The sequence below is a fragment of the Blennius ocellaris genome (assembly GCF_963422515.1).
Source record: "Blennius ocellaris genome assembly, chromosome: 24".
Taxonomy (NCBI): Eukaryota; Metazoa; Chordata; class Actinopteri; order Blenniiformes; family Blenniidae; genus Blennius; species Blennius ocellaris.
Genome location: NC_137673.1, coordinates 8892228 through 8903849, shown reverse-complemented (window position 1 = coordinate 8903849; position 11622 = coordinate 8892228). Strand labels below are relative to the sequence as shown.

The 11622-nt window shown below is 45.1% G+C and overlaps 1 protein-coding gene across 1 annotated transcript; it reads left to right on the top strand.

Moving 5' to 3' along the window:
- Positions 1-1064: 1064 nt before the first annotated feature.
- Positions 1065-11081, top strand: LOC308147474 (transmembrane protein 163a; the record flags this gene model as incomplete). The annotated part of the gene is made up of 8 exons (XM_080519618.1): positions 1065-1107; positions 2018-2137; positions 5120-5163; positions 5269-5387; positions 7841-7937; positions 10308-10419; positions 10643-10784; positions 11021-11081. 8 exons carry the CDS (start codon positions 1065-1067, stop codon positions 11079-11081), a joined length of 738 nt encoding a protein of 245 aa, XP_080375744.1.
- Positions 11082-11622: the final 541 nt, after the last annotated feature.

The window sequence follows — 11622 nt, the reverse complement described above, 5'->3', positions numbered from 1 at the left end:
GGCACATTTCTACTTCGTCTACCTAACAAAATCCCTAATTTAATAAGATCGTTTAATAGTTTACAGGCTTTCGTGTGATCTTTTAGTAAACTGGGGGTGAACGGTAAACAGTCGTAGTGTCTCATTTGGAAAAATAAATAAAGTTCACACAGCTTCACCCACATGGAAAGAACCTATATAAACATATATGTTTTAATATAGGCTTTGATATAGGTTTTTAATATATGTGACATATATAAAATTGGCCATTTTCCTATATTATATGTACATAAATGCACATATGTGTACACATATACGTGCATACAGGCACCTATATAGATACATATATGCACATATATATGTGTGCATATATGTACCTATATATTCTTCTTGCAGAATTGTTTTTTAGTTAGTTCTTAGTTATTGCCTTGATAATGCATGACAGTTGCCAAAGTTTTATATATATATATATATATGTATACACGTGTGTGTGGAAATAAAGAAGCAGTACAGGAGACCTATATGGCCTGTATATTCACATATATGCACCTCAATTTTGCATATATGTGCATATAAACTGCTTAGAAGTTTCATATATGCGCATATATCCTCGTATAGGTTCTTTCCATGTGGGCAACAGAAACTGTAAAAATGTTACTTTTCTTTAAGGGAATTAATGATAAAAACACACACACACAAAAAACGTGCAACGTGTTTGAATAAACAATCCCTTCATTTCAATTAAGTGCGAGTTTGAGTTGAAGTATATTTTCTAATATCCGGTGTGATTTTTACGCGCAACCTGGAGGAAGCGCACTCCTCCTCCTCCTTTTCCTCCTCTTCCTCCTCTTCCTCCTCCTCCTCCGTCTCTTTTAGCGTTCACTTCCCACCCAGGTGACACATTTCTGGGACCTGCTGACGAGATGACGGAGCCCTCGCCTCCTCCCGACCCGGATCCGGCTGCTGTCGGGGATTCCACCGGCCCGGACTCTCCTCCTCCTCCTCCTCCTCCTCCTCCTCCTCCTCTTCCTCCACAGCCGCACCAGGAGCCGCAGCCGCCCTCCGCAGACCACCAGGGCTCGAAGATGGACCAGGAGATGAAGATCACAGACAGCATAGAGGACCGAGGTACCGGCGCTAACCTTTGGGATTTCCACCTCCAGGGCGCAGCGCTGTGCGTAAAAAAAAACAACAACAACAAAAATAAGCGCACAAGTGAAGCGCGTGTTTTTTTTTTTTAAATGTAGTTGGTTGTTTTTTTTAAACTCTCGCCTTTTGACAGAATGTTTCCCACTGGGGGAGATTTGGTTTGACGGCAGAGGAAAGCCTGCGACATGCAGCCTGTTGTGTTCTTTCAGTGCGTTCTTGTGTTTTTGTTTCTTTTCTAAATGTTGTTTTAACCTCGAGGACTCCGGTGTCGCGGATCTGCTGTCAAGACGCCGGTTCTTCTTATTTTTCTGCGTTACAGTTGTGACGTGTTGTCGTTTCTGTCCACATTGCATGGATTTCAATTCATTTGTTGTGTCATTTGTGTCCCTTTTCATTTTGTTTGTGTCTCTTTCATTCTGTCATTTTAATGAAGCTATTTTGTATTTTGTTGGAGTTTTCCTTTGTTTGGGTTCATTCTTGATGTGAGAGTTATACACATCTTTATTTGGCTTATTATTGACTTATTGGAGTCATTTATGTCTTTTTCCTGGTAGTTTTCTTGATCTTGGGAGTTATTTTGGGTCTTTCTTCATTTATTTATGGGCTTATCGGAACAATTTATGTCTTTTTACGATAGTTTTGGTGAAATTCTTTGGTCTCAATACAATAATTATGGCTATCTGTGGCTATTATTGGATTATTGGAGTAGTTTGTATCTTTTTATGCTAGATTTATTGTGGTTCAAGTTTCTGGACTTAATACAATAAGAAAAAATGGTGTTTATTGACGTTCTATGGTGGTTTTGCATCTGTGCGCTCATGTTTTTTTGGTCGTATTCTAGTAATTGTGCGTCTCCGGGACCGTTTGTGACGAGGGTCTGTGTCTGCAGGTCTCCTGGAGAGCAGCATGCGCCTGAAGCCCCATGAGGCCCAGAGCTACAGGAAGAAGGCGCTGTGGGTGTCCTGGGTGTCCATCGTGGTGACCATCGCTCTGGCCATCGCCGCCTTCAGTGAGTCGCTCAGTAACGTGTGTTTAACGTCTTCCCCCGTCTCCTTTCTGGCTTTTTAAATCCCCGTTTTCTAACACCTGCATCTTTTTATGATGATCTTTGATGTAATCTTCTTTTACTCTAATGTTTCTGGTTGTTTTATGGTTAAATTTAACCATTTCTAAGACTTCTTTAGATGTTTATGGCCGTTTAATGGTTTAATATTACCTTTTTTATTTACATTTTTTGTTGTTGAAATGTCTGTGCGCTTTGAGCTGTTTTATTGTTGAATAAAACTTTACTTTTTAGGATTTTCTGACGTGTTTGTGGTTGTTTTTGCATGTCTCGAGCCAGTTTTACTCAGTCTTGATTGATTTGCTTCTGTTTCTGGTTGTTTTAGGTCAGTTTCTGGTTGTTTCGTTCCTCCTTGTGGGCAATTCAACTGTTTTTTTGGTGGTTTTTTTGCATGTTTCTCGCCAGTTGTCCTCAGTCTTAATAGATTTTCTTCTATTTGAGCTCATTTTCGATCCATTTCTGGTTGTTTTATGTCCATTTGTGGTCATTTCCTTCCTCTTGGAGGGCAATTTAGCTATTTTGATGGCCATTTTGTGGCTGTTTTTGCATGTTTAGATCCAGTTTTACTCAGTCTTGATTGATTTGCTTCTGTTTCTGGTTGTTTTATGTCAGTTTCTGGTTGTTTAGTTCCTCCTCGTGGGAAATTCAACAGTTTGTTTTATGGTCATTTTGTGGTTTTTTTGCATGTTTCTCGCCAGTTTTCTTCAGTCTTAATAGATTTTCTTCTAATTGATCGATTTCTGGTTGTTTTATATCGGTTTGTGGTCATTTCCTTCCTCTACGAGGGCAATTTAACTATTTGATGGCCATTGTGTGGTTGTTTTTGCATCTTTAGATCCAGTCTTGGTAGATTTGATTCAGTTTCTGGTTATCTTAGGTCCATTTGTGGTCATTTCCTTCCTCTCCGTGAGCAATCAGACAGTTTTTAATGGGAATTTTGTGGCGGTTTTGCACATCTTCCTCAAGGCCTTGATCGATTCGATTTTGGTCTCGGAGTCGTTTTGTTCCGCTTTTGCGAGCATCCGTGGTCACTCTGTGGCAGTTCTTCCCTGGAACCTGCAGGCCGGGGGCCAGTTTCACCATCCTCCCACATCCGAACAGAGTTTCAGTTGCCCGAAGCCGCAACTCGGCAGCTCTGTCGTCACACTGACGCTTCCTCCACTTCCTCTGCAGCAAAAAAAAAATAAAAAAAAAATGCAGATGGGCTCGACGCGAGTAGAGAGGCTCTTGCTGCAGGGAAGCAGATCACTTCTTCCCCCGCGCGGCTGCGAACAACTTATTAGATGCATTTGTCACAAAGTCCTGGCTCGTGAATGAAACATGGCGGCAGGGGAGCAGACGACGGCGGAGGTCAGCCGACCCCCCCCCCCCCAGCGTCACGTGCCGATCGGGCAAATTCCTCCCTGAAAGAGGCCCATTCATCACAAATTGGAGCATCAAGCCTTGTTAACTGTGCAGAGACCGTCTCTCTCTCTCTCGCTCGCTCTTTTTTTTTTTTTCATGCATGAGGTAACATCGTAAGTGAAGCCACACCAAATAAAACATGACATGAGAGATTCACAAAACACACATGAAGTTTTATTGAATCTTATTTTGGGAAAATTGCCAAAAAAAACCCCAAACTAATTCCCAACTTTATCAATATAACCAGTGATTAGGTCTCACAGTGCAGCGAAGACAAACACTGGAGGACATTACGGAGTTTCAGAAGTCTGTTATAGCGTCTTTAGCATGTGTAAATGTCGTTATAGAGAGATTTTAATCAACTTCAAATGTGCATTTGAAATATAAAAGCACAATAAATATGAGTATGAAAGGAAAAAATAGTGAAAGAAACCAGATTTTACAGATTAAAGCTCAATAAATAGGATAATAAAACATAAACCTTCCAGATATTAAAGTGTAATAAATGGGCTGCATTCAGAAGAGCTCGTTTTGCACAATTGTGGTCATTTGCATGTTTTTATTGCATTTATTTCATTATATGTGTGACATTTAACAGCTTTTTGCGCATTTGAGTGATTTTTCCATCAATGTTTTGTCGTTTTTGATCCCAATCTTTAATTTAAACTGTCTAGCAGTTTGGTAGAACAGTCAATCTCACGTAGAGTCTTTTCGAGGCGATTTGCATTCACCCGCAGTTGTTTTTGCCACTTTGTTGTCGTTTTATTTTGTATTTACAGCCCGTCAAAGTCTTATCTTACATATATAATTGGTTGTTTTTGGTCCATTTTCAGTGATTTCTTCCTCACGTTTTGTGATTTGCATACTCTTATTTGGGTTCTAGTCTCATTTCGATCCTTTTGTGTGTCAGTTTTGTTGCGACTCGTCTGACATCTGTCATCTCTGTGGACTTTTTTGTGTGTAAAATTTGGGTTATTTTGCTTCTTTTTTCATGCCACACATGATCCATATGGTGTGCATCTTGTATAAATCACATCTTCGCTGTAATCCCTCCACGCCTTCAGCTCATCCTCCAGCACAAAAACAAAAAACATCCGACGGCCTTCTGCCGGGAATATTGCGAATGGATGAATGTAAACCAGTCAAACGGTTAACGACTCAACTTATCAGCTTCTTATAACGCGTTTGAAATCGACGCAGGTATTTCTGTCGTCGGCCGAGTTCAGACCTGCGCAGGTGTCAGGTATCATGAAAACATCGTTTGCATTCAGAGGTTCGCTCGGAGGCTTGGAGAGGATGGAGGGAGCGAAACTGACTGGAGATGAAACAATAAGGGAGGGAAAGAGACGGGGTGGAGGGGGTGGAGGTGCCGCTGGTGGCCCCCCCTGTGAGTCTTCTGCTAAAAATAAACCTGCGAGGAGCCGAGGATTCCTCCCCTCCATCTTTTCACCGCTTCGGATATGGTTAAAGCTCGGTGCACAGCCTCCCTGAATTTGAATGTCACAACCTCTGCTTTCCCTTTAGCCGTTTCCATCATGCGCAACAGCGCTTCAGCTTTCGGATTTGCAGTAAGTCCACCTCACAAAGCTCATATATAAGGTTTATATGACATATAAGAAGACGTGACAAAAAAAACAATCCCCCCCCCCCCCCCCCCCCCCTCCTCCTTGCAGTTCGATGCCACGCTGGACGTGTTGTCCTCCGTCATCGTCCTGTGGCGGTACAGCAACGCCGCCGCCGTCCACTCGGCGCACAGAGAATACATGCAAGTATCATCAGATCGCCTAAGCGTGTGTGTGTGTGTGTGTGTGTGGTCCTGCTTTGTCCTGCGGAGGAGTGTGTCGGCCCGCTGGGACGAGTGTCTCACGTCTCTTATCTGTCCACCGGCTTGAGAATAGCCTGTGTGTGTGTGTGTGTGTGTGTGTGTGTGTGTGTGTGTGTGTGTGTGTGTGTGTGTGTGTGTGTGTGTGTGTGTGTGTGTGTGTGTGTGTGTGTGTGTGTGTGTGTGTGTCAGGGGAATCAGGTCTGAAGACAAAGCGACACATTGTGCCACTTAAAATCTGGAGGCAGAGAAACGAGCACCTGTTAGGTGACGAGTGACGCCACCATGATAAAAGATACAACGCAGGTGCAAAACGGGCTGGAAAAGTGTAAAACGCTTGCTGGGAAAAAGCACGTTTCCTCCGGACGGGAGTAAAAATCAACTCCAGAAATGCAAAACTGACTGGAAAAGTGCAGAAACCTCATGTTCCCGGCTGGAAACTGGACCTCGGGACGTTTTACTTGAATGCCCCTCCTCTAGACTGTCCAGACGAGGGCAAAAACCCTCCCGGAGCAGTTTTAAACCAAATGCAAAACCCTTCCGAGAGGAATTCACAACCCTTCTTGAAAAGTGCAAACCTCCTCGAGAAAAGTGCAAAACCCTTCGAGACAAGAGCAAAAGTCTTCTTGATGATTTAAAAACCCACGAGAGAAATGCAAAACCCTTATGGAATAATGTAAAACCTTTCTAGAAAAACTTTCTAGAAAAGAGCGGAACCCTTCTAAACAAGAGCGAAAGCCTTCTAGAAAAGAGCGGAACCCTTCTAGAAAAGAGTGGAACCCTTCTAGAAAAGAGTGGAACCCTTCTAGAAAAGAGTGGAACCCTTCTAGAAAAGAGTGGAACCCTTCTAAACAAGAGCGAAACCCTTCTAAACAAGAGCGAAAGCCTTCTAGAAAAGAGCGGAACCCTTCTAGAAAAGAGTGGAACCCTTCTAAACAAGAGCGAAACCCTTCTAAACAGGAGCGAAAGCCTTCTAGAAAAGAGCGGAACCCTTCTAAACAAGAGCAAAAGCCTTCTAGAAAAGAGCGGAACCCTTCTAAACAAGAGCAAAAGCCTTCTAGAAAAGAGCAGAACCCTTCTAGAAAAGAGTGGAACCCTTCTAGAAAAGAGTGGAACCCTTCTAAACAAGAGCAAAAGAATTCTAGAAAAGAGCGGAACCCTTCTAAACAAGAGTGGAACCCTTCTAAACAAGAGTGGAACCCTTCTAAACAAGAGCGAAAACCTTCTAGAAAGTGAAACGCTGTCTAAGAAAAGGGCAAAATCCTTCGAGACAAAGTCTAGAAGTCTCCTGCTCAGAGTGAAAACAAATCAGAATGTCCTCGGTGACGAGCAGCAGCAACTCTGAGACGGGAGCACTTCTCTTCATTTCGTCAATTCAGCCGCTAATTGGAGAATTTGGACAAAGTTGCGGGAGACACTGAGGCGGTAATTGGTGTCACTGACACGCAGCCTCGTGTCTCCCTCTTCAATCCGTCCGTCTCTCCTCTTGATATTTGGACCTGTCCGTGTTTGACGGAGGAGAGCCGGGCTGAGTAGGGATGCCCCCGGCGATGACTGGTTGCCATGGCAACAAGCTCCCGGTGTCAAAACAAGACAAATTCAAGGATAGAGACAAAAACGCAGAACTGAAAGAGACGATGTTGAGTGGAAAGACCTTGTTTTTGAGACAATATGCGTCGGAGTTCTTTTGTGCATTTTGGATATTGTGACGGTGGTTGTTGCCGTGGTTACCGTATCAAATCTACACACAGACCCCCCCCCCCCGGCAGCCATGCATGACCGGGGCCGTTTTCTCTGGCTGGTTTTCTTCGTCCCTGCAGACTTTGGTAATTGGGTGAAGACGTCTTGAAAAGACATCTGCTGCGTTTTAATGAATCCTGGATCATCTGCAGTTCAACCGATCGGAAACTAAAGTGACTTGTGGAATGATTATTCGGGGGAGACTCCTATGGAAATCAACGTTTTTGACAGTGTTTATTAATGAGATCTGACAAGAAATTATAATTTTTTTTATCCCAAACCAATGTCCTAAATTATATATACAGATAAAAACAGTCAAATTTGGGCTTTTTGTCGATAGTTAAAAATGTAATTTACAGCCATAACACAAAGAAATGGAACTGACATAGTGTAGTGTTTGCAATTTTGAATAACAATTATACTTAAATATTATTAATGTTTGGCATTGCATCTTTAATCGATACACATTTTCTGGCCTGCATTACCAAGAATGACCAGCAGGTGGTACACGTGTCTTTGGATTTGATCAGAATGTGGTCATCAAACATAGCAACTCAGAGCGTACAAAGTGTTCGATGTTACGTGTCGATCAAAGGGATGTTACGTGTAGATCAAAAGGGGATCGTTTTCTTGCCGCGTCCGCGCCGTCACTAACCACCTCTCTCCTGCGCGTCTTCTCACAGAGCTTGCGTGGTCCTGGGCGTGGTCTTCATCCTGTCCTCCCTGTGCATTCTGGGAAAGGCCACTCACGACCTGGCCACCAAGCTGCTACCCGAAGTGGTGAGATCACAAACACAAATAAATTAAACCCCCGGCAGGATTTAGAGTGGGAGTCGGTGAGCGGCTTCATACCGACCTGAAGTCTGGCCGTTGCTGCTTTCGGATGAAGAATGTCAGGAATGTTCAGGTGCGAAGACTCGCGGACGTTTCGGACTTCCGCAAATAGCTTCACCACCCGGCTGCCAGGCGGGCCGGCGACATCTAGAACTGCGGCTCAACCTCATTTCAATCCTTCAACATTTCGAATGCAGAGAAATTATTGGCAAAATGTTCTCCTGAGTTTGTCACAGATATTTTTTTTGTCACACCCTTACTGTTCCAGAACTTTCCAAGGACACGGAACTCTCACGCATTCTACAACGCTCGCATATTGTAGAGGCGACACAAACGGTAGAACCGCCACATGTTCGAGAAGTCAAAGACAATGCAGAACTCATACGCGTTCTAGAACTCTAACATGTTCTGGACTCTGGAATCGAGAGCCATCACACATTCGACAAGTGTCACAAACTGGAGACGTTAAGAGACATTATAGAATTTTCGCATTCAAAACTTAAAGCACATTGGAGAACTCAGGAACTCTCAGATGTACTTGACACGTTCTAGATGCCCACATGTTCTAGAAATCTCTCGTTGGACTGATATGTTCTAGAGCTATGACACGTTAGAGAACTGTCAGACGATAGGATTCTGATATGTTCCAGAACTCTGACCCGTTCTACAACTCTCACATGTTCGAGACCTGTCACACATTCTAGGACTGACGCATTCCAGAACCCTCACACATTCTAGAACTCTCACATGTTGTTGGACTGTGATATGGTCAAGGACTGACACATTCTAGAACTATGGCACGTTTTACAACTCTCAGACCACAGGATTCTGACACGTTCTAGAACTCTCCAATGATAGAATTTTGACACGTTCTGGAACTCTCACACATTCCAGGACTCCAACACATTCTAGACCTCTCACAGGTTCTAGGATTCACACGTTCTACAATTCACACATCTAGAATTTGGACACGTCCCAGGACCGTGATGCCCGCTCAAACTCAAACGTAGAACTTCAACACCTCCTTAGAACTCTCTTGGAACTCACAAGGACGGCTCATTTTCAAATATTTCTCTCGACCTCAGAGTTGAGAAATGCTTATGAAACCAACTCAAAGGTCTCCGAAAAAAATAGAAACATTGTCCAAATGGAGAAGTTGTGGTTCCTTGGCGTGCCAGAGCTCTAGCTCTAGAGGTGTGTGCAAAAAGCCTGATGCTGATTTCACAGCCTGATAGTTTGTCATGAGTCTCCCTCGGTCCCGCTCCATGTGGACGGTCTCTGCTGCCACGGGTCAAAGCGACTGCCCCCCCCCCCCCCTCCCCACCGATGTGAAACCCGCCGGGGGATTTCCATGTGACAACGCACGAGAGTTGCAGGATGCCTTCTATTACGACAAGAACCCAAAATAGCTTCCTGTGACCGGCGTTCCGGAGCCAACGCTGTCGTTTCTGTCAACTTGTGACCGTTGTGAGCGTCGACCCCGGACCGATCGCAAAGTGGCGTTTCATTGGCCGTCGATGACATCGGCTCGAGCATAAAGGTCCAACTGTCATACTTTACCGGCCGCAGGGCATCGCAGCAGGCGTCGAACCGAAGGCCTGTGCGGCGCCAAAGTTTACCTGCTGGAAAAGCAGTGTGTGTTTTAGATAAACAGGCGTGTTTGAAAAACCACCGATGCGTGTCGGGAACTTGAAACTGAGTCTTCTGAAGAATAGAAGCCAAGTCGGTGAAGTGATCTGGAAGTACATTTGGTGAATCCGACGCTAAAGCGAATGTTCAGGTCAAGAAATGTTTGTCAGAAGAATTAAGCGCGCCGAACAGCAATTGTCCGATGCTTAATTTTTTTTTTGGCCAATTTTCCAACCTCCAAGAGGCCCGACATTGTCAACGTCATTGTTTTCAGCATTTCTGTCTTTTATTCATTTTTTGTTTTTAAATAGATATCATTTTTGAAAATTCTCTTTTCTCAGACGAAAATACAAATCGATTAGTTTTCTCTTTTCCAGAGCGGGTAATATTCACACTATGCCTTCAAGTGAAAACACAAAACTTTAGTCGCATTTCGCTGGTCCATTTCCATGACAACGGTGCACGGACCCAATGAAAATGCTACTTTTTGGGAAAACTCCCAAGATGGCACTTTTCAAAAATGCTCTGACATCACCTACTCAACATGATTACTACATTCCTCAAATGGACATCGTTTTTCAAAACTCAAGGGGACCGAGGATTGAACCTTGAGGAACACCCCTGAACGAAAACCATACAAAGCAGACAGCCTCCGTTTTCTCCCCCCCCCCCCCCCGTTTCTTCCAGGACGACTTCCTGTTCAGCGTGTCGGTCGTCAGCGGCTTGCTGTGCGTCATCTTGGCCGTGATCAAGTTCATGCTGGGGAAAGTGCTGACGAGCCGAGCTCTGATCACCGACGGTGAGTCGCGCCCTCGCTTCTCCCACCACTTTCTCCCAGTAAATCTCGCCAGAGTGCAACTCGCTTCGTTCGGCCATCTTTACGGCCAAAGCAGTCGCGGTCAGATAGGCTTCTTAACGAGGTGACCTTCCGGCATTTGACACACATCAGAGGCATTTCGAGCGTCCGTCACACGCGAATCGCCACTGGCGCTCACAGAATCCCTTTGGTTTGGCCTCCGCAGGGTTCAACTCCATGGTCGGGGGAGTCATGGGGTTCTCCATCCTCATCAGCGCCGAGGTCTTCAAGCACGAACCCAACGTGTGGTACCTGGACGGGACAATAGGGGTCCTCATCGGCCTGATTATCTTCGCCTATGGCGTCAAGTAAGTGATTCTCCGTTCTGGGAAAGACCGTGGAGCTTCGGCGTATCGGGGTCGGAGGTTTCTGGGTGCTGTTTGAAGTACGTTTTCAGGTTTAGGCCCCGTCCACACGAGACAAAATGATCTTTTTTTTGTTGTTGTTGTTGTTCCGGTCGTTTCTAGAAACCAGGCCTATAGGTGGCGCCGTGTCGGGACTGTGGCGTCCAGCCTTAAGACTTCTGTGGTTTGTCTGCTTGCAGGCTGCTGGTGGACATGGTCCCCCGAGTCCAACAGACCAGGAACTACGAGAGGTTCGAGTGAGCGACGGCGGAAGGAGAGGAGAGTTTGGGAGGGATGAAGAAACGAAGCTCCTGTCGTCTTTTTTTTGGGGGGGGGGGGTTTGATGTACATATGATGTCTTCATCTGTTTTATTTCTTTTTTGGAACGGGACATCGTGCTCTTGCGAGCTGCGACGGGGGAAGTTCACCCGGTGCCTCATCGCTCAGCGGGGGGGGGGGTTGACGGTACGACACCTCCGTCACGACACGGCAGCTCTCTTTCCTCGAGGCCTTCGCCCGGCCGGACGACTGAAGCGGCGGCGGCGGAGTATTACTGGTGTTTTTATGACTCGACGGGAGGACACATCAACACACGGTCCATTCGGCGTCCGGGGAGGAGCAGCTGATATTTATTGAGACTGTAAGCGGGCGCCGCTCCGACCACGCCGCCGCCGCCACGCGCAAAAACTTCTGTGTATTTCAAGGCTGTAAGAACCAATTAAAATCACAAAGGCGAGTAACTTTAAGCTGAAATCCGTGAACCCGTTTACATGATTATTTGCACTTATTCGGTCTCTTCTTT